This window comes from Bombus pyrosoma, linkage group LG2 (genome assembly GCF_014825855.1).
Source record: "Bombus pyrosoma isolate SC7728 linkage group LG2, ASM1482585v1, whole genome shotgun sequence".
Taxonomy (NCBI): domain Eukaryota; kingdom Metazoa; phylum Arthropoda; class Insecta; order Hymenoptera; family Apidae; genus Bombus; species Bombus pyrosoma.
In genome coordinates, this window is record NC_057771.1 from 3142367 (window position 1) to 3164307 (window position 21941).

General features: G+C 30.3%; 4 protein-coding genes across 16 annotated transcripts in view; 2 read left to right on the forward strand and 2 right to left on the reverse strand.

Annotated features, from left to right (window-relative positions):
• The first annotated feature begins 27 nt into the window (after nt 1-27).
• Nucleotides 28-2800, forward strand: LOC122577640 (pleckstrin homology domain-containing family M member 1). Its single transcript, XM_043749069.1, has 2 exons — nt 28-2525; nt 2616-2800. Exons 1-2 carry the CDS (start codon nt 576-578, stop codon nt 2778-2780), a joined length of 2115 nt encoding a protein of 704 aa, XP_043605004.1. The 5' UTR covers nt 28-575; the 3' UTR covers nt 2781-2800.
• A 218-nt stretch (nt 2801-3018) lies between these two features.
• LOC122577641 (spindle assembly abnormal protein 6 homolog) lies at nt 3019-8115 on the reverse strand. Of its 4 annotated transcripts, XM_043749071.1 has the most exons (5): nt 7924-8115; nt 7616-7849; nt 6980-7506; nt 6155-6903; nt 3019-5927 (listed from the first exon to the last, which is right to left on the reverse strand). In XM_043749071.1, the coding sequence occupies exons 2-5, from the start codon at nt 7805-7807 to the stop codon at nt 5377-5379; spliced, it is 2019 nt and encodes a 672-aa protein (XP_043605006.1). In that variant the 5' UTR covers nt 7808-7849; nt 7924-8115; the 3' UTR covers nt 3019-5376. The 4 variants fall into 4 exon arrangements, with proteins under 4 accessions (XP_043605006.1, XP_043605005.1, XP_043605008.1 ...); XM_043749070.1 differs by having other exon boundaries at nt 7616-8114; XM_043749073.1 differs by lacking the exon at nt 7924-8115 and having other exon boundaries at nt 6980-7484; nt 7616-7757.
• Nucleotides 8116-9071: 956 nt separating this feature from the next.
• LOC122576660 (inositol-pentakisphosphate 2-kinase) overlaps nt 9072-21941 on the forward strand; it is a 79604-nt gene continuing 66734 nt past the window's right edge. For 2 of the 4 annotated variants that reach the window (XM_043747315.1, XM_043747322.1), the window contains exons 1-2: nt 9072-9372; nt 18124-18316. The gene's annotated coding sequence lies outside the window, so the exon portion shown is untranslated. The remainder of the gene's footprint in view (nt 9373-18123; nt 18317-21941) is intronic. The other 2 variants (XM_043747305.1, XM_043747330.1) reach the window with 1 other exon arrangement.
• On the reverse strand, nt 9386-15613 carry LOC122576683. Of its 7 annotated transcripts, none has more exons than XR_006319862.1 (4): nt 15290-15613; nt 14518-14726; nt 13387-14443; nt 9386-11700 (listed from the first exon to the last, which is right to left on the reverse strand). XR_006319862.1 is itself a non-coding variant. In XM_043747345.1 (4 exons), exons 1-3 carry the CDS (start codon nt 15487-15489, stop codon nt 13548-13550), a joined length of 456 nt encoding a protein of 151 aa, XP_043603280.1. In that variant the 5' UTR covers nt 15490-15613; the 3' UTR covers nt 9386-11700; nt 13387-13547. The 7 variants fall into 7 exon arrangements, 1 of the variants encoding a protein (XP_043603280.1); XR_006319857.1 differs by having other exon boundaries at nt 14518-15111; nt 15224-15613; XR_006319858.1 differs by having other exon boundaries at nt 14518-14768; nt 14848-15613.

The following is a 21941-nucleotide window of genomic DNA, read 5'->3' on the forward strand; positions in this document are numbered from 1 at the left end:
TGATGTATATCATAGCGCAATCTATCGCTTTAATATGTATTACTATCAAAGAAAAGTACGAAGCTGACGGAAATGTTGCTGATTCATAATCTGTGTATAAGAATACCCAAGGAATGTTTCAAGTATCAGAAAGTAACGAATCATCATTATGTTAAAAATTGATTTAGTTGTTCGTATCTTAAGATAATGCTTGTAAATTTTTTAATTAAATATCAAGTAAACGGGGTTGAATAGTTTGTTATTGTGTGACGTAACCTGTTTCTCACACATTCATCAAGAGATTACGTTGTCATGCGTTATTACTGGTTCGAAGTTCGCGTGCTTTTCTTATCACGTTGTGATTTGTATTTTTTCTGACGGTACTTCCTTGTTTCTTTGTTAGTATCAGCGTAATGTTCGAGTTCTGCCAATGTAATTTACATAATATCTACTACGTCTCATTACCACAGTTAGTGATTTCATCGAGTTACCTTCTAAAATTTAGGTAACTTTTTCTATTATAATCACAAAGATGCTTGAAAGAGGAAACTATAATAGCGCAACTACTACTCTTGTGAAACGTCAAATTCGAAAAGATGAATTCGTTTTTGAAAACAGTCAATCCAATGATGAACAAAAGAATTGTATTAATCAGAGAATCGTTGCAAAAGCAGTTAAATATCAGCGTGATGGAAATGCAAAGTGCACCAGGAGTGGAGGAAAACGATACAGTTGGCAATTGCGACGAAAGTATGACCCTGTGCTCCGTTTTGGAAGCTATCTTCCTACATGGATTAAAAGACAGTCTTTTAAATCGAGTAACAGAAGTTTTAAGCGGCCCGGATTTCAATGCAGTGCCACAGCCAAGTTTTTGGGGTCCACTGTTGGTATTTTCACACCGACAAATTATAGATCAAATACAAACATTAAGTCAGCTTACGACAGAAGTTGGATATTGCAGAGCTTGGATACGATTAGCTTTAAACGAAGGCCTTTTAGCTAGCTATTTTTGTTCCATTAAAAGAGATAATTCAGCTTTAAAGCCATACTACAATCGATCTGCATTCATTAGAGATACAGATCTTGTTGAAGTTGCACAGAGACTAATTGAAAGTTTAGATAACATATGCTTTAAACTAGCTTGTAATAGTAGCTTATTAAATTTTTGGTCAAATACTCCTCTTCTATTAGCAGGCATATGGTCACCACCAATGAAATCTTGTCCGATATTTAGTGCAGTAGATATTGCAAAAACAATAACTACAGAATTAACAGATGGTGACAATTTTGATGAAGTTGAAACTGCTAGTTCTATTGGTAGTTTAGGTTCATTTAATTCATCACAGTCCGCTCTTAATAATGCAGGTTGTATCACAGAAGATGAAGCTTTAAAAATTATACTAGCTAATAAGAAATCAAATAACATTGGTATAGATCATTTAACCAATAATTCAAGAGGAACTCCGTCTTTGAAGGAGGAAGAAGAAGAACAAGATTTACGAACAGGAGAAGAAATAGAAAAGAAAATTTTAAATAATGACAGTCCAAAATATAATGCAGAAATTAATATATGCAACAATATTGAAGATTTGGAGGTTGGACATATTGTAGAGAATCATGAAACGTTGCAAAATATTGTTTCAACTACAGTAGGGAATTCATTAATTGGAAGATTGGGTTGGTCTACGTCATTTGAAGATTGTGAATCTTCGTTAACTTCATCTGCAGTATCTCATGACTCTGGAACAAATGCAGCTCGTACTCCTGGTGATGGACCTACGTATGATGCAATTATTCAAAGCTATCATACTGTTGGAAATGCATCAGTCCTAGATCTTCAAGAATTTTTAAAAAAATATCCAAAAAAGCAACAATCTAATGATGGAATCAAAATTCAATCAGAAAATAAAACTGCAATAAATTTTGACGAACAACTGGGCAAACTTCCCAAAGAGGAAGGTTTGGATGTACAGGATTATAGTTGTTTTGAATGTGGCCATGCAATTGGTCTGACCTTTTCAAAAGCACATGTTTGCTCTTTCTCTGGTAACTATTATTGTTTAAACTGTATGTCACAAAATGAATATCTAATTCCATCACGAGTAATTCATAATTGGGATTTAAAATGTTACCCTGTTTGCAATAAGGCTGCAGCATATTTACAAGATTGTCCTACGCTACTAGATCTTAAAGTCTTAAATCCACGAATTTATATGGCTGTAGATAGTATGGCACAATTACAATCATTAAGAATTCAATTAAATTTATTAAGAGCTTATTTATTTACATGTCGTGAGCCTATAATCGAGTCCTTACAGAAAAAAGTTGCACCTAGAGATTACTTGTATGAACATGTTCATCAATATTCTGTTTCTGACCTTTATGATATATCCAATGGAATTCTTGCACAACAACTGCAGAAAGTAGTAGAATTTGCAAGAAATCATGTTATAAATTGTTGGCTTTGTAGTCAGAAAGGTTTTATATGTGAAATTTGCAATAATCCAAAAGTTATTTATCCTTTTGACATGGAATCTACATACAGAGTAAGTAAATATTTTTATTATAATTATATAAAAATTGTAAGAATGAATAAAATCTAGTTCAATAAGTTATTAGATATTATGTAATTTTAGTGTGGAGCCTGTAATGCAGTATTTCACACAGAATGTTTAAATGCTTATAAACCATGTCCAAAGTGTGAACGGAAACGCAAACGAATGGATCTCCCGCTCCTAGATGTGGGATGTACAGAATTGTCACTGAGTGATGCACCAACATTTTCAGTTGATATAAACTAATAAATAGAATTTTTAATAAATCACGTATTTTTATTTTTTACGTACAAAGTATTTATAATATTTTCTTCCTTATAAATTAATTATTGATAGAATATGTTTTCATTAAAATTTACTTTTATGAAGTTCAATAATTCAATATTTTATAAGTATATAGCAAGTCTAGTTTAAGTGTTAGGTATTCAACAAATTATTCTTCAAATATACACGTTATACTCTTTGAATTCATTTTGAAATATTAAAGAAGATAGTGACAGTAGCAATAAAAATGTATAGTTTCACTTGAAAACAGGTCTATATATTTCATTAACTTTCGAGTATGTAATTCAACAGCTTTCATATAAAATATTTTTTGGTATTTTCACTAGTTAAAGAAATACTAATAGCGCGTGTAGACTTAAATCGAGAATAGTGTATATTGACATTATACTTGTAAATAATTGTTATTTCTGTTTTATATAATTTCTCAGTACTGCATTTGTAATAACTAATAGAGAAAACTCTGTACATTTAATATTTAAAATTCTCATTTCCATACCTGCAATATGTTAAAAGTGTGTTACAAGTTCTATTAATTTTTAGAGATAGATCTTAGAATGTATGTAAGAAATATGTACATGTATTTATGTAATATATATTTTATTAAAATTTTATGTACAAAAGGTAATAAAATACATCAATCATTTATTAAGTTATTTTATATTTATTGTATCTAATACTGTTCTTATATGTATCCATCCATATGATGTAACAAATCTCTTTCAGTATCGCTTATACCCAGCAAATACAAATTTTACATGTGTACTCATAAAACTTAGTCGTAATGTTTTTAAACATTAACAAAAATTTGATACATAAAAACATGCAATTATATTTTGTGTGTGTATATATATATATATATATATATATATATATATAACCAGAATATGAGATTTAGTGAAATTTCATTATTGTATTATTGAAAAAAGTGAAATATATGTATCAAATACCTTGTAGACTAGAAATATTACATGTCTGAAAGATAATTGTAGAAAAACAAATATTAGGAGATTCTGGAATAATAAAATGTTACAATTACTTTAATTTGCTATTCTTACATATTTTTGATATATCTACAGTTTTTATTATACAGGGTGTTTTAAAATGTTGGGAACAAACTTTAGAAGCACGTAATAATCATCAAAACAAGTAAAAATGTCTTAATGAGCATGGGTCGAAAAACCATTAATTTTGGAATTACGTTTAGCGTACAAAAAATAGTGCATAGTAAACCAGTTGCTTCGTAAATGAGGTAATACAACGAATCGAAAACTGCTGCCAAGAAATATATAAGAGAAATTCCGGGGATCTTTCAACATGTGCGCGCTTCTATGAGGAAATATATCGAAGTGTGTATTAAAACGAACGAAGAACGTATTGAACATATGTATGCTATAAAGGTAATAATGTCCTACTGATAAAAACATCTTGTAATTCCGAAACTAATGGTTTTTCGACTCCTGTTTATTAAGACCTTCCTGTTTGTTCTCATGAGTACTACATGCTCCTAAAGTTTGTTGCCAATATTTTAGAACGCCTTGTATTTATAAAAATTGTACAATTTGTTGAAGCTTCTAGTTCATTTTATTTGTATTAACATCTTATTTTCGTTATCTATTTTAAAAATACTGAAAAAATATTGTGTTAATCTGCTAAATACGACTATTTCTGAAAATACCTGATACAAAGTACGTACAAATCGCTTTTATTATTACAAAGTTATAAAAAATATACATTTATTTTAAGACAATATTACATGAATTCTACTAAATGTAAATTTATAACAAATCCTGCTAATCTAATTTTATCATAAGGCATTATAATTATTCAATACATTTATTCAGTTTACTAGAGATTAACATAGCTTAAAAAATTTATAACGATTACGATATATACACACTTTAATCTGTACGATAAAAGCTTTCCCAGGTACCTATTTAAAGAATAAGATTATGATTTTATGAACTATAATAACAAACATTATTTAATTTCGAGACAAAATGTTAATTGAATCCTTATATAGCATTTTGTTGATTTAAAATTTGAAATCCACGATAAAGTAGCTATATAAAAACAGTGATTAATTGACACAGTGTTATTAAAAAATGCATGTGATGATTAGTAATTAATATTCTATATTATTTGTTATCATATCTGAGATGATTATGCTTCCCAATATTTACTTTTTTTTTCAGTGAATATAGAAGCAAATTACGTACTTGCAAAAATATAGATTCTTATGATTTTTATTACATTATTATCTTTTAGCAATAAACACCGAATTCAATCACTTAGACAGGAAAAATAATAAAAAATGAGTACATCTATCATTTCCTCATAATACATGCATATAAATTTATAAAAACAATATCTTTAGATATAAAATTCAAAATATGTTTTAACATCATTTGCTTTGCATAACTATTTTGTACTGTTTTCCAACATTAAACTTGAAACAATAACCATTTATCCTATACATAATATTATATTCTGATATGTTTTTATATGGCATCACAACTTTGATGTATATTACTACTGATAGTCTCTGTTGTATATTTAATTAATGTAATGTTTTAGGAAAATATGCAGATGGTAAAATTGGCTTATCAGATAAACCTGCCCTTCTTAATCCACTCTGTAGCGTGACACTTGTACTTTTTATCTTTGTACCATTTGGTGGTACAGATGAATTATTATTTTCTACAGTGACTGGTACCAAAGACGAACCTGCGACATTTCCAGATAACTTGTTCAAAGAATTGATACGTTCCATAGGTGTACTGGTACTCGAAATTTGACCACTTTTATTAAACGTTGATATGCCCATTGTATTATCAGTAATACCAACACCCATTGATCGCGCTGTCATACGTGTGGTTTGATTAATATTTGGATTTTGTACAATGGGATTTCTCAGTGGTAATCCAGATAATGCATTCGATTGTACTGTATTGGGTGCAGATGTACGTGTTTCATATTTATTACTAATTAATTTATTCGTTCGAGGTAATGTTAAATGAGTTGAAGATGGTACTGTAATTGGTGCTGCTACAGTAGCATTTTGTAGTGGAGACTGGCTATCTGCTAATCGTCGATTTAACCAACTTATTACTGCAAGAATATAAAAGAATAATATTAAATATATAATGCAATCTCTTCTAAGATACTAAAATAGAATACTAAATGTTATTTTTCTGAATAATATTAAATATAATATTAAATATTACAGAAACAGAAATAATATAACTAATAATATTTAATAATTTAAAATTATTATTCTGTGTATACATCATTAATCAAAAATTTTATAATAAAATGTATTAAAAATATTTAATTACCATTATCATTATTCTTTATTATTTTTTCTTTCTCCTCTAACTGATTCTGTTGAGTTTTGAGCTGTTCTTTCAAATTTTCAATCTCTGTTTTTGCATCTTTTGTTTCTTTCACTAAATTTTCCATTTTGTTTTCTAATTGACCAACTTCTTTTTGTTTAGTATCTAATAACCTTTCTTGTTCAAGTGCTATACTGGTTCTTAATTTTAATTTAGATTTTGTTGAAGCAAGTTCGTTTTGTAATTTTGTTAATATTTCATTAGCTTTAACCAAATCATCACTTAAATTTCGTAAAGAATTTTGTTTGCGTTGTAACTGACCTTCTTTTTCAGTTAGAAGATCTTCAAGGTGCTGTTTTTGTTCTTTGGCAGTTTTTAACATTTCGGTATGTTTGGTAATAAGTATACCTTTATCTTTTAATTCTTGTTCAAGTACAGCAACTTTTGTTCTCAAACTATTTACCGATTTATCTCTGTCATGATAATCTGTATCTAATTTAGAATTTTGTTTTTTCAGTAGATTCAAATCTCTCTGAGTAATATTAAGGTCTTTTTCAAGATTTTGCAGCTGTTTAAGTTGTTCCACATTAGTTGCTTCAAGAAGAGATAGCTTATCTTTGTACGTTGAATTTTGTGTACGTAATTCTGCCAGTTCAGTATGAAGCTGTTTTATCATTTCTGTATGCCTACGTTCTATTTCTATTTTTTGTTTTTCACTTTGACACTGCCACTCCAACTGTGCTTTGGCAAACCTATCAAAGTTTAGAAATCCTTAATAAATATTTCATGTATATGACCACACATAATTATATAAATGTTGCTACATACTTATCTTTTTCAAGACCTATTTGTTCCGATGAAAGTATTTGCATTTGACTTTTTTCTGTTATATACTTTTGTTCCAATTGGTCAAACTCCCTAGTTTTCGTTTCTACTTTATTTAATAAATCGTTCAATCTTGTTTCAAGTGCAAGTGCATCTCTATTTTGTTGTAAAATATTTTCTTTCAACTGTTTAATTTTCATGGCCATGTGCGTTTTCAAATCTGAATCACTCGCAGGTGATATATTTAGGCTCAAATGACATAAATGTTTAAAATTATTTGTTTCAACCAATTTTAACATCCATTCTCCACCTTCTTCTGCTAACAACAACAAAAACTTTGGTGGTGATTTTGATAGATTTGTAGCAGGTATTTGACATTGCTCTAATAAATATATTAGTTGAGTTGCAAAATTATCAAAATCTACTAATAATCCTTGTTGAGATTTCAAAATTTTGAAATCGTCTTCTGTGATGAATAAGGAATAAAGGAAACAAGGATCATCGTCATCTGCTAACAAAACACATAAACTCTGTAATATAAATACGCAATATATTATTAAATAATAAAAATATATCTCCAACTATTTTTTAGTATATCAACAAATTATAGGCTAATGCGAACATTAAAATGTATGCTACCTTGCGACATACAGGACTAATACCCGCATGGCTCTCCACATTAACCCTCAGCTCACGTTGACGTTCTTCTTTATTTTGTGGCTTCATATAAACTCTTTGCACTCTAGTATATAATATTTCTACATTGTTCAATTGTAAACCAGAATCACCAGTCACTGCACCACCTATCGAATTATTTAAATAATTCATCATTTGGTTATAGGTTTAATAAACATCTGTTAATCTTGGATCACCCTGTATTTCAAATAATAAGGACGTTTTAATTTTCATTTCATTTGTTAATTTTTCATAAATTATAAAAAGTTTACATGAAAGCTTTCAAATTCTGTAATCTACATATCAAGCCAAGGTACGCGTATTTCAGGTGCTGCCATCCTTTAGAGTTACGCGTTACTAGGAATGCCCCTCCTATTCACTCCAAATTTTCCAATTATTCTTTTTCACTTATTACGTCTAACAATAAATATAATTGATTTACTTACATTTACAATTGATTTAAAAATGCTGTACGTTGTTACTGTTCATAATTAACGAAGTAAAATTTATTTAAATGCTATCTTTGTAAATACTAATAACTACTAATAAAAATGTCATTACATATAATTGTGTAGTAAATATGTACATACATACCCACACGTGTATGTACTTATGTGAGCACGTATAAATAATATTTAAAAACAGCATTTTTTAAAAATTTGCATTGACATTTATTTACGTATAGAAATATGTGAATTAATATATTTTTATATACGTACATATGTATATGTGCATATATCAAGACATGTATATTTTTATATACTAAAATCCGTTTTTATTTTCATTAAACAAATATATAGAATATATATACTTTTTCGTTTGTCCAACTTTTATTTTGTATTAGTATTGTTTTTTTAGTTTGCCATAAATAATTAATATGATTTTATTCTATATAATATTAATTTTATTAATATTAATATTAATATCATTATTAATATATTATAGGTTAATACAGCTAGCTACACAATATATAATATAAATAGTACTATATACATATGTGCATATAAGTAGTGAAACATATTTTCGTTCCGCAACTATATTATAAATAATATACATACAATACAGTTAAAGCAATAGACGTTTGAATCCGATCGAAATAGTGGAGCAATGGCGGCTGCATATAATCGAAATATATGTGTTCATTATTGTTTTATGTAATTTATAAGATAATAATTTTTTATTCGACTTTTATATTTAATTCTTCTAAGAAAAGTGTTACATTTATGTTTAGGTTGATATGTGTCTAAACTTGTTAAGAAAAGAGCATATGCTTGACTTCTTAAATGTATTTTCAACATTTCTAACGGAATTTACTTTCCCGCGTAATAAGAAACTTCCAAAACTGATTGGTTGACTCTTTTGAAAGCAACCAATAGTATCAAGGATTAAGGATGTGACGTATCGTTTAAAACACTGTACATATACGTCGAGTTGTAATCGCGGTCGCCATGCCATGCGGTTGTTCCGTGATTGACATTTTCGTTCCTGAATATGTCGTTGAAAAAGTGTTTGTGAAATTATTATCTTTGTTTCAAAAAGAAAAATTTACGGAGTGATAGTGTCGAAAAAGTGAGTGCATAATTACTATGAAGCGACAAGTGACTTTCTTTTGAGAATTAAAATCTCGAATCTTCACCCTGTCGGTTATATTGTTAGAGGTTGGATACAGCAGTTACAATTTGAATTTGACTACATATTCAACATATAAACAGAAAAAGCAGGTAAGCTTTCATTTTGTATTAAGTACAACTTGTATATTATTCGAGTAATTTTTATTATAACAAACATTAAGTATAAAATTTGTACTTCATGAGACCTTCGTATCAAGAACACGTCGACCGGTTTGCTCGCAGCGCTCTTGTTCATTTTTGATCTGTAACTATCTTGTGCTGCCCTCTAACAGATGTACATGTTTTAATTTCGTATGCTAGTTTACCAATATTCATTCGTAGATTGTGAATATTTATGCAGATTTATATTTTTATATTTTTATGTACACAATTGAACAAGTATTTACATATTTAAGTTTCCGATAAATACGTAAAATACAAACACATGAGTAAAGTAGTCATGGAACATATGAGTAGTAGATACTGACCATGTAAGCAGTTTTGTTCCTTTATGGTTTAATCACAGAAATTGGTAAAATTGAAAAATATAGACATGTTATATATGTATATACATATAGAACATATGTACATATGTGCATATACATATTATACAAATAACGGTTTGATTTAAAACGGTTTAGGAAAAACATCAAATTTTCTCTTGATACAATTTCATTTAATTCAATGTAATTCAAATAGCATCTTTTTAAAAGTTTCCATTTGAATTTAATATTTTGCATGCGAAACTGTTTGGTATATTTTCCTCGGATTTCCATTTAAACTGGAGTTTATTTTCATTTTATTCTTTATTTTATGAACAAATTATACAAAACCTACTCCATTTGAAATAGAGGGACAAATTAAAGTGTGGAGTATTCTCCTCAATTTTACCTTATCTATGATCATGATATATCTATGTCCCTACATACGTATGCACACGTTAGACTTGCCCTTTCTATGTTAAGATTATTATTTGATCGTGGAAGAATTAAATCTCTAATGTGCGCGTACATTATATATACTTCTAATTATAATATTACATACGTGCATACAAAACAATATAATCTAATGTAACAATCAAAATTTTAATGTTTGTATGATATAGACCGTGAAACATCGACGATGATCTTCACAAAAGTTTAGTGAAGAGTAAAAATATCTAAATAGATAAAGAAATATTATTTGTTTCTCCTTTGCATCGTTCGTTTTCGATACAATATAGTCTTAATATCTTCTACCTCGCAGAAAGTTGATCGTATACATTTGATATATTTGTGATTTCCTAATTTCCTTGAAAATGTAATTGTCAAAACAGATCCTAGAACGATTTTACATTTGTCGCGTGGTTGTCATATTTCTATCACATATTATGCCCGATCTAGGCAAGTAGCGATGTGTATACATCGCCACAATTTTAAGAAGATTCATCCTTCGAATGGTGCAATACAAACAAGTGAATGATTCTCTTATTAGAAATATAAATCTGCTGAAGCGTACAGTGTCACTAATGCGGAATCGTAACCATACCATGTTGCATCATTTATTTGCACCAGTCCTTAAACCTGTTGATAGTCGTTATTCGCGTTGTAGTTTTTATTCTTAAGTCACATGCATGCAATAGAGAACGCCTAAGAAAAAGATTTTCCTAAGTCAAGTATATCTTTATTGTGTAATTCTTTAAATGAAATAAATTGTAATTAATTTTTCCTGCCAAAGCTATTCAATTTTTAATGCTACAAGTTCAGTTATCGATTAATAGTTGGTCTAGTCGCGGACAATCCAAATTGAATATACATACATAGTATGTATATAATATAGTACTATGTACGTACAAACATATAATAATACATATTAATTTTGATCGCCTCATGAGAGGACTAAAGCGAGTGGTTCACGTAAAGTAAAGAGATATGCTCATATCACTGACGTTGCCTTCAGATTTATCAATAGTGCAGCGTAAGGAAAACTTATTTTATTGGTCTGTAGTCTATATTGAATCAAGACGTGGCAACAGAGCATCCTTATATATATACCACCAGCATGTATCTTTCGTGCGAGAGGCCACGGCATTGTAAAATTCCCGATTGGCTTCGAGGTCATCACGCTATCGACCTCCATTTCATATTGACTTTTTTTTCAACATGGATTTGTCGAAACTGACCACTGTGGTATTGCTCCATCGATATTCTTGTCTCGATACGCTAACGACATTAACGGGGAATAAGCACTCACGTACAAACTCTTCTTTTTATAATGTACAATGGTTGCTTTAATTCTCCTTCACTTGAAAATCGTCACGAAGAAATTTTATAAAACCGCGATTTACGTGATTTTTTCGAGGTCGTTAAGTCGGATATCGTCAGAACATACTTCTTTTTTTAAACAAAAGCGTATGTTTAATCTGTTACTTTAAAAGGCGTTTTACTTCTGAGACAGTATCTGAAACATTGAGGAATAATCGTAATACATGTAATAATTTAATCTTGTATCTGTACATTTTCAAATTTAGCTTTGCAATCATTTCTTCTATGCGAAGAGTAGCGAGCAGAAAGCATATAAAATAATAATATTTTTAGTGATATTATTTTATTTCGAACTTTAAAAGATAAGCAAACTAGTTTTGATCCTTATTTATTAATGAAATATAATTTATCCTGTATTTAATCGTCTCATACTTTTAACTTTGTGTAACTTGGTTGCGCAAGTTTCTTGAAAGAACAGTGCTCATTTATTTCAAAGTTCTTATGCAAAGAATTTACTCTTACAAACGTTTTCATATATATGATATACTTTTTTCGTTGATTGAATTATTTAAGAAATAGGTTTAAAAAAGCATTCTGTAAACTATTAGTAAGTTCTTAATAAATCATGTATGTTAGTTCAAAAATGTTAATTCATCTTTATGAATTTTTGCAGAAAATGTATTATATACATATAAGTTGATATTGATTTTTTCGTTCGTTAGAATTTGTTTTCATTAAATAAATTCCTACTCTCACTAAATTTAGCTTGTATCAGATGATGAGTAGCAGGAAGTCTAAATAGTAGTTTTACGCAGTTGAAATTCTAATCACTTCCTGCGAAACTTTGTTCCGTACGCACTATCCTCAATAGCAATGGATATTGGATAATAAGGAATAGAATAGTGTTACAGATAATCAACAGAACTGATTAGACATACAGAAGCATAGTTTCATGCATATATTGCTAAATATTTCTAATCGATGAAAAACCCGAGTTTTTAAGAAAATCAAAATTACTTGCTCAAAAAAACTTGATCAAAGGAGAAGATGTTTATATAAATTCTTTTGATAAATTTATGGACGTCTGTTAAACATTTTTTTAACTTAATTGAAAGATTTCGCAAAAGTTATGCATTTATAATAAATAAAATAAAACGAAATTAATAATGATCTTTTGCGAGTTAAAAGTTATTTTAATTTAGGATCTGATATTTCAAGTACCATGTACATATTATTGATCTGTGAAAATATAAAATTTATCTATAATAATCAGCAATGCAATATTTATAGATGTTCTATTGTCGAAATATAGAACATTACGGATTCTTGTAATATGTATTATATAAAACAAGTATTTCTTGAGAATGTCAGAACTGTAATATTTTATCAATTTTTGATTTGATGATTATTTAATCGTTTCAAGTAGTACATGTATGTATAGTATAATTCTTAAAATTGGCAATGTATATAAATAGTTCGCTATAATCAAACGATCGTTATTTACATTGAAAAGATAGATAATTTAAATTCTTGTTATTCTTAATACAGAAATACTGGAAAATGACATTCCAGTCGATCTATCACAATTTCTCTGACTTTTATAAAACGTGTCGATTATCGATATTGTAGTAGTAACAGTGAAAGTAAATACTAAAATCATTTTCTGGTTATTTCAGAATTTCACTTATTACATATATCGATTTTTTAATGCAAATTAGTGCAATAATCTTTAGCATTTCTGTATCGTATATATGTGTGTGTGTATATATATATACTGTCCTTATCTGATTGAAAGGCTTATTAAAAGAGGAGTTTCATCTTGAATAAAAGAAAATGTCTGGTATTTATTAATATATATATTTATATATAATCCTATATTTACCTCGCTGTGTCTGAAAAAGACATGGACCAATCGACAAAAATATTTTTTAACGTTGATTAACGTTAATGATGGTGATGGTAGTACAGATGATGTACAGATCGTTTACTACATCGATCGATACTACTGATAGTTTATATTGAGGATAGTATTGTTAAATAAGATTAATAAATTGACGCACAATTATGGAGATGGTTGTCTTTGAGCTTGGTTGATGCAGAAGGCAACACGGCAAACGAATACTTGTCTTCGTCTTCCTCTTCGTGGAAGAAGAAAATGCCGTAGGTCTGTGATTTCCGCTTGGCAACAGCGCACCCGGTTGTCCGTGCTGCCTCGCTGGGTCGAGCCAGTGGCGTAATCAAGAGAGGGGAAACACGATCGTTCGATTCCCTTCTCAAGCATTCACAAAAAAATATCCGCTGCAGCAGGGTAAACGAGAACTTCTTTTCAGTAGTACACTTTTATTTTTCTGAATAATATGTTCAGTACAACATAAAGACTGCAAAAAACTATTCAAGCTGATATTATTAACTATTGATTGACCGTAATCGTCATTTAGTTTTATACTAATACAGTTTATGAATACATAGCGATAAAATATTTTTGAGATTATTAAAAATTAATGTTATAAATTATAGGTTTGCCAAAATGCATAATTTTTGTTACTTTAACACATACAGCGAAAAATATTTGTGAATACATTGATATATTAATCACAGATAGTCTTCTATACAAGATAATATTAATATACATAATTATATACGTTATACATACATACTTAATTACAATATTTTACTATAATACATATATACTTAATTAAAATATTTTTGTTCGTTTTTATACATTGTCTTAAATTTCCTTTTTGTCTTGCTTTATAATGCATCAATAGTCATTATATTCAATAGTTCTTACATTTATACGTAAATTTACATTTAAATTAAATAATAAATTAAAAATAGTTTTTACAATTGTATTAAATTTTCGAATTTCTTTTTTCTAAACTTTGACACTATACCCATGTTTTCTACTTGGGTACATTGTTTCGTAATTTTTCCAAGAACTGCAAATTAACCAGTTTCCATTATATATATCTGTTGCTTTATACCTTATATATATTTACTTTATGATAGTTACGCTACTGAGTCGAGTATCCTCCTCTTCACCTTGTCCCCTCCTTTGCACACTGTATCAGAGGCTTTCACGCGTCTCTCTTACTTATATACTGGCTTCTGTCTCTCTCTTTTCCCAACTCTCTTCTCTTATCTCTCCCTTTCTCCCCTCTCTATGTTCACTTCTTTTTTACTCCCCGTTTCCCTCCATGCCTGGTCGGAGGCCATTTTTCTCTGCTTGATAGAAATTCGGCAACGCTGTATATACGATATACGCTTGCACACACAAAGAGTATCAGAAAGCATTGATGTACATGTGTATACTTGGGTTTTATTTACAATTAGTAGTACCTACATATCTAAGGATTGAATTGAAATATTTTAACTTAAAGTCGCTGTGAGTTGATAACGACCGTTGACTGTTATCAGAATTTCTCTACTTTATGGAGCGAAAACATGACAATTTATTACATGCTTAGTGACCTGTTGTTTGCGTATTCAGACATAATGTTGCTTTCTTCTTTGTATTTATATATCCTATATATTCTGAGCGATATTGCTATTGCTTACTATTGTTTTACTATGAAGAACGTTGAATTTTGAAACAATGATGAAGCTGCTGAAGAATTTATTTACGTTAATAAGTAGATGACTAATGAAATAGACATTGAATAAAATATAAGTATAAAACAAATGACAAGAAAATTTTCATTGGTTATACAAGTGTGTACCGAGTTTCCGACTGGTTTGTACCTGGACGACGTTTTTAAAAAAAAAAAAATTCACTGTGTTATTACGTTGCGTAACGGGCCTTAACCCTCAAGTCTGAAGCGGTAGAGGCAGCGCAGGTATGGCTCGCCGCCTCGCTGTTCGCCTCTCTGGTTTTCCCTTCACTCTGCAGTGCGGTGCCCCACTCATCTTCCGAGACCCTCCGATTCCCAACTCTGCTGCTTACCTCTCTTCGCTTCAACGGAGCGTCCAACGTGCGTCTCGACATGACGCGACGTTCCCTTCTGTCTATCTACTCTGTAGTTTCCCCTCCAGCTGTGAACCCTGGTCTTTCTATACAATTTTCCCATGCCTTCCAATGCTGCGCCCCTTTACATATATATACATTCGTATACACACGTAAGTAAGAATGTGTTGCACGCTGCATATAAAATACTCGCATATATGTTTGGCAAAATTACTTTTTTTGGTCGTTTTAAATTTTTCTACAATTTCTGCGGTATTGTATTTTTATATTATATACCATACTATATACGCATATCGCAATCGCAATGTTATCTAAATTTCACTTTACAGACTGAGTTACATACATATATAAATAAAATAATAGTTCATCTCTGTGGTTTTTCATTGTGCCTTTCTCGAAGTAACTAGTTTCGAGTGCCTCTTTTTGTGATCAGATTAGAATGCGGTGGTAAAATTCGCGGTCGATCCGAACGAGCTTTTGAATAGGTAGTAGGTAGGTGTATACGAAGAACCGGTTTGTTTGTAGCATGTATATGATAAATCTATAAATCTCTTTCGGTTCGGGGTTTCCTCGTTATTATTGGCTAAGACCTAAGACAACAAAGTAGGTTCTCAATTCCTAGAAATGACGCTACCATGTCGGTTACGGCGCGGCACGCGGTAAGGAGTCATAGTATCACATAATACAATTTTATCATTAACTGTAGGTGTTTTTAGCCCAGAATAACGAGTGGTTTTAGGTAATATGAGAATTATCGATAATATACATAATTCATTTATATTATATTATCGACATTTGTAACGTATTTTCTAGCATTCTTGGATTAGATTTTTTTTTTCGTAATATCACATCCATTTATAGTTTAAGATATTCCAGACGTACTGCGTATTGAGCGTAGGCTGGCAGATAAAACCTAAGCCATGGACATAAATGGACTTGTATTTTTCATTTTTATTTTGATAGCGTATATACACACTTTTATCACCTTCAATTGTGTGTTTATCATCCGATTAATTGCTTCTCTGTCTCTGTAACTGTTTATGCTCGTTTTCGTTGCGCCCATGTAAGATCTTAGTTACATGCATTATACTTGTTTTTCAGTTGGTATGTATTCTTTTATCGAAGTCATCCTATTTTCCAACTACGTAATTAGTAACATATGTAGTTCGTTCAAATACTATCTCGATGGCGATATTTACAAAAATCAGTTTTTAAATTTAGTTGCATAATCAGTTTTTACAAACTATATACTTATTACAATTATTATAATTATGATTATAGTTATAAGAATTTTTGTTTGGTAAAATTAAACTCAACTTGAACTCAAGATTCAAAGTGCGTATACGAGCAAGAGCACATAATATGTGTTTTCAAAGGAAGGGCGATAAAAGAAGCTCTCCCGACCTCGCAATTCGACCTCGTTTCACTACGCCGTTTCTCATCCTGTGGTGCGGTGTGCGGCCTCGTTCTCTCTCGTGTTTTTCTTGTTGTTGTTCTTGATGTTTCTTGCTCAAACAAAAGAAGAGAAAAAAAAAGAAAATTCTGCCAAACGACTTTTTCAATTTTCAAAGCGTCATGGATTTTAAATTCTAAGTTTTAAGCTCTTAAAGCGATGGAAATGGAAACCATACAACAATCGAAGCTTAACTTACTTTTAAGACACCTATTGTATTAGTGGTTTGTCTATACACTATGCTATTATAGCGTATACTACTTAAACAGTTTTAATTTTAATACCAGACATACGATAGCAGTGTTAATTAGCGTGTTTCACGTTTAGACATACACATTAATATAAAATCTTAAAGCATTTAGTACCATGAAGTCAATGATATTGAAAAAAAAATAGCAAGATGATGGTAACAACGGTAGACTCCAACGGTCCTATAAGGAAAATGGTTACAGCATGGTTATGGCAAAAGCATAACTTGGCTGCTACTATTTTTCACCATTGTTATGTTATATCTCACGAAATAATCGCAGATGTATATTTTCTAATTTACCTTGTTAGGTTTTATCGCTTGTATTACCTAAAGTCTAAACATGCGTTACGTTAACATTTTTGAGGACAGTATCAAAGTAACGAATTCTTTTTTGCATGATTTTAATCTAATAAAGGGAGATTTGTGTTTAGCGAATAATGATTTATGAAACTTGATATATTATGATATATATGACACAGAATTGTAATATTTAGTTTTAATTAACGGGTAATCAACACACATGGAAAACTAGGAAATGTTCATATATATATATATATATATATATTATTTTCCTGTTGCGAAGAGCTATATAATGACAATGTCGTGTATGCTGTTTGTATGCTCAGAGTAACATATGTTCTACACGTACCGTGTACTTAAACATTTTATACTATTTTACAAAAGAAAGCACTAATTAATAAGAATCATATACATTAGAAATTATTTGTAGTGAACATTTACTTTATTATTTGAACTATATACTTTATTGTTTCAAATACTAGTTCCTTTGAATACCAACTGAACGCATTTTATTTGAATGCTAATATGCATATTGTTAGTAGTTAGTTACTTCGAAACAATATTGCATATTTCTTTATAATATAAACGATAATAATCAAGTCTTACTCTACATAATGAAATCTTATAATCTTCGTTTAATTTTGAGTTATAGTTCGCGTTTTGAAAAGATGATGTTCTATGTTTGGTTGGTGGAGCAACGAAGAAAAACTGATCTCAATGAGAATGTCAGTGAGTGAATTCAGTGATATTTTCACGATCGCTGGTATATACAAGTAGTACTGGTTCCTGGTGCGTCATGGAACGGTGGTCACGAGGTTGGCCAGAGTCAGAATATGGGAAGGAAGGTAGGTGGTAGTCGATGCGCATGTGCGCGCTTATGTTCAGACTGTGTGTGCATCCGTGCGTGCGTCATATAGGCTTGTTGTTCGTCGTCACCGTGTCGTGCGCTATGTCTCTTTCTATTCTCTGGGGAGACAGAGCCCCAGCGACCAGCTGTCTCTGCAACTCTGCACTCTACAGTCTACCTTTATTTGTTCCCTGCTGCTTGTCCCTTCACCGAGTCTCTCTTTTTATCGTATCTCTTTTTACTACGAGTCGAGTCGAGCCGCGATCATTCACGCGTACAGACTATCGTCCCACGTAATTCTACCACTTATCCAAAAGGTGCGCTCTTAGAAAACGTCCTATCTAGTATAGTATACCTATACTATTATAAATATGAAAAGATTTGCGCTCCTGTTCCGGCCGCTCATCAGCCTAGTATAACCACTAGCCTTTGATGTTTAAATATATCTTGTTTACTTGTGCAGGATCACATCAATACCGAGCGAGCACGATTCATAATTGGAGAAGTTGTCAAATCTCCTTAAAATACCGTAGCATTAAAACTCTATCGTCGTTGCTATCAGGAACCTCTTCCTGTTTAGTTTCCAAGAGAAAAAACAAAATCGAGAAAAATTCAAGTAGAAACGGAACTCATTGCGTCTAGTAGATTAATGTTGGCTAACTAAATATACTCATAATCAATTTAAGAATAAATATTTCCAGTTTACGTAGATACTACCAGCTGAATGAATATGCGTAATATTTAACGTGTGTCTTGTTATAAATAATGTGTATTATTATAAATTGTTCATCAATTGTTTTCTAAAATAAATATTTATTATTTACTACGGTATGTAGCATAAAGTGAGTCGAGGTTGTGCTTCTTGTTCAAGTTGTGCACTAGGGATGTAATATGTATATAATAAGTAGGTTAATAACAAACTCATAAACTGACGTAGAATCGATGTGACAGCGTCCTATTTTTTGACTCTCAGAACATAGTTATAAGCTTTACCAAACACCTGGAGCGTGTAATGCAATAAGCGATCTCTCGTAACGATATCAGCTGCCGCTCTTAATTTGAATGTAACTGAACACACATTATATACTATATATACTTGTAAAAATTCATTTTTGACAATAGTAATATAACATCTGCTTGGAATGACAAAATGAGGAACATATGTCTACATATTGAGTATTATATGTAATATAATGTTGTTATATTTGACTTCGATACATTAAGAATTTGTTCATAGGTATATTGATTATCAATTTTCCGCCACCTAATTTGTTTTATTTCGCTTTATTTTATGAAAAAGTTAATAAAAATAATAAAAGAAATTTTTTTGTAGCAAATATCAATATTGTAGACATACAGAGGATTCAAGTATCTACAGTGTGTGTGTGTAACTTTTTAATACAACTTATTGCAACATATATATATATATATATATAATATAGAATCCTTTATCAATATACATAAATACTACGTAATAGTTTGCCAGAATTTATTGGAAACAGGAGTAGGAAATATAGAACGTATCTTCTCGAGTTTACGAAATAATAGAATGCAGCTGATTGAATATAGGTACGTACGACGTCGCGCACTCTCATTTTGTTCTGTAAATGGCTAATGCCATGCGTAATTTCTTCATAAACCGGTTGCAATGAGATAAAACAGGAGTAGAACAAGCTCTACATTATACCGGTGACTTGTAGAAGTTGCTCGTCATTATTAAAGATGCTTCGTCCGCGTTGCTTAATATCATTCTCAGTCTTTATAACCGTTTATGTATTTATATATGCATGTACAATGTACATACATGTATCGCCAAGTAACTTGAAAGTTACTTTGATTAATTTTTAGCGAATTTTTCAAGTGAGTTTTATTAAAGTGTATAAATTAATGGGAAATTGATGATTGATATGATTTTTTCGATGTCAATGAGATTTACTTATATAGACGTATCCGTAGTTTACGAAATCATTAGGAATTTTTTATCAAAAATTTCGTTTTTCAAAAATATTTTTACTTAATTAATTTATGTAAAGAGTACAGGCGTTACATTTCGTAAAAGATAAAACATTAAATATAAAAATGATATGATTTTTTCAATAAGAAATTCTCATGAATTTCATTTTACAAGTATTTTTATATTAGAAATATATATAATGATGCTACTAATATGTAGTACTTACCATTTAAAAAAAATATGCTTACCATAATATTTAGTCTTTCGAAAGAAAATAATATTTTCCTCTGATATTGTTTTCTTATCACCAAAAAAAGATAAAATTTAAAAGATGATTAAGCTAGGTTATTCATATAACGGTAGATCACCTGTAGTGTTTGGTTTTATTTGCATTACTACTACTGTGAGAGATAAAAATAAAAATGTAACTACTCAAACAGTCACGTAAAGTTCATTTAGGGGCATGCGCATAAAAATGATGTAAAAGTTTAGGAGAATGTTATTACGTTTAAGTTACATTACTATTGCATACCTGCAATCAGTAAAGTCTTTTTTGAATTAGTTTTTTTTGAAATGACTAGGATGAAAAGGTGAAACTGTGGAAAGTTGAATGGAAACTGTGCAAGCGTGCATTGAGCACAAGCAGAGCTCAAATGTTGTCCGAAACATGGCTGTCCGTCCCGTTGTTCGAAACTATATTGTAGGAGTATCTACAATCTGAAAAGTTCTGACAGATGTTACAGCATGTTACATGGTACGCAAATTGCACAACGATGCAATAATATCTTGATTTTTTATTTGCAAACATTTACGAAAGGACAAAGGTTCGTGCACGAAAATTTCATTGTTTCCAAAAGCTTTTTCTTTTGTAATTTACACAGATATTATATTTTATTCTTATATTCGATTTCATGTGTTAGTGGAAAGGAGGTCGAGGTTAAAAAAGAGAGTACAATTTTGTTATCTAATTTTATAAACAAGCAATTCTATTTAAATAATGGATAAAGTAATAGGACATGTATTAAGCTCCTTTTTTTGTATATTCTCTTATTTATTTGTGATGTAATTTTTTTACATACTTTTTCTAAAGTAATTTAAATTTCGAGGGGAATTTCACATTATTAAGTTCAAGTGAAGTTAGTAAGTATAGATGCTAAGTAAGTATGTAAGTACAAGCAAAGTTCTTTATTTCTCTATTCGATAATTAACATTTATATGTACAATCGCACACTATATTATAGTTATGATGGCATTTCAATGTTATTTTAAAAATATTATTCTTACCAATAGATATTAATGATGTTTCAGAAATCTGTCCTATGTAGTTCAATTATAAATAGTTTTGTATGGATATTCGCTCTTGATAAACGAACGTACAGCAGATGTTTTTCCGGATTATGTATCTTGCATTTACAGAGCTGGATAAGCGCAGAAGGATCGGTAAGGAAGGGTGAAAGTAGAAATGAGGAGGGGCAGGTTTGTAGGAGTAGGAGGGGCGCTCCAGTTACTTGGTTCTACCTTCTACCCACGCTCCTGACCCACAAGAAATCGAGTGGAGGCACCACTTCCTGTCATATTCATGTCATTTAGCAGCCTCTGTCGATTGCCTGATAGTGCTTATTTCCTATTTCTCTTTTTTTATCACACGTCAGCTATAATTCTTGGATGA

What these genes read in the sequence shown, in the direction of transcription:
- LOC122577640 (XM_043749069.1), top strand. Translation starts at nt 576, where the DNA reads ATGAATTCGTTTTTGAAAACAGTCAATCCAATGATGAACAAAAGAATT. An exon ending in ACATGGAATCTACATACAGA is followed by an intron (nt 2,526 to 2,615) that starts GTAAGTAAATAT and finishes ATGTAATTTTAG; the next exon opens with TGTGGAGCCTGTAATGCAGT.
- LOC122577641 (XM_043749071.1), bottom strand. Translation starts at nt 7,807, where the DNA reads ATGATGAATTATTTAAATAATTCGATAGGTGGTGCAGTGACTGGTGAT. An exon ending in ATAGGTCTTGAAAAAGATAA is followed by an intron (nt 6,904 to 6,979) that starts GTATGTAGCAAC and finishes AAACTTTGATAG; the next exon opens with GTTTGCCAAAGCACAGTTGG. An exon ending in AATAAAGAATAATGATAATG is followed by an intron (nt 5,928 to 6,154) that starts GTAATTAAATAT and finishes ATATTCTTGCAG; the next exon opens with TAATAAGTTGGTTAAATCGA.
- LOC122576683 (XM_043747345.1), bottom strand. Translation starts at nt 15,489, where the DNA reads ATGTCGAGACGCACGTTGGACGCTCCGTTGAAGCGAAGAGAGGTAAGC.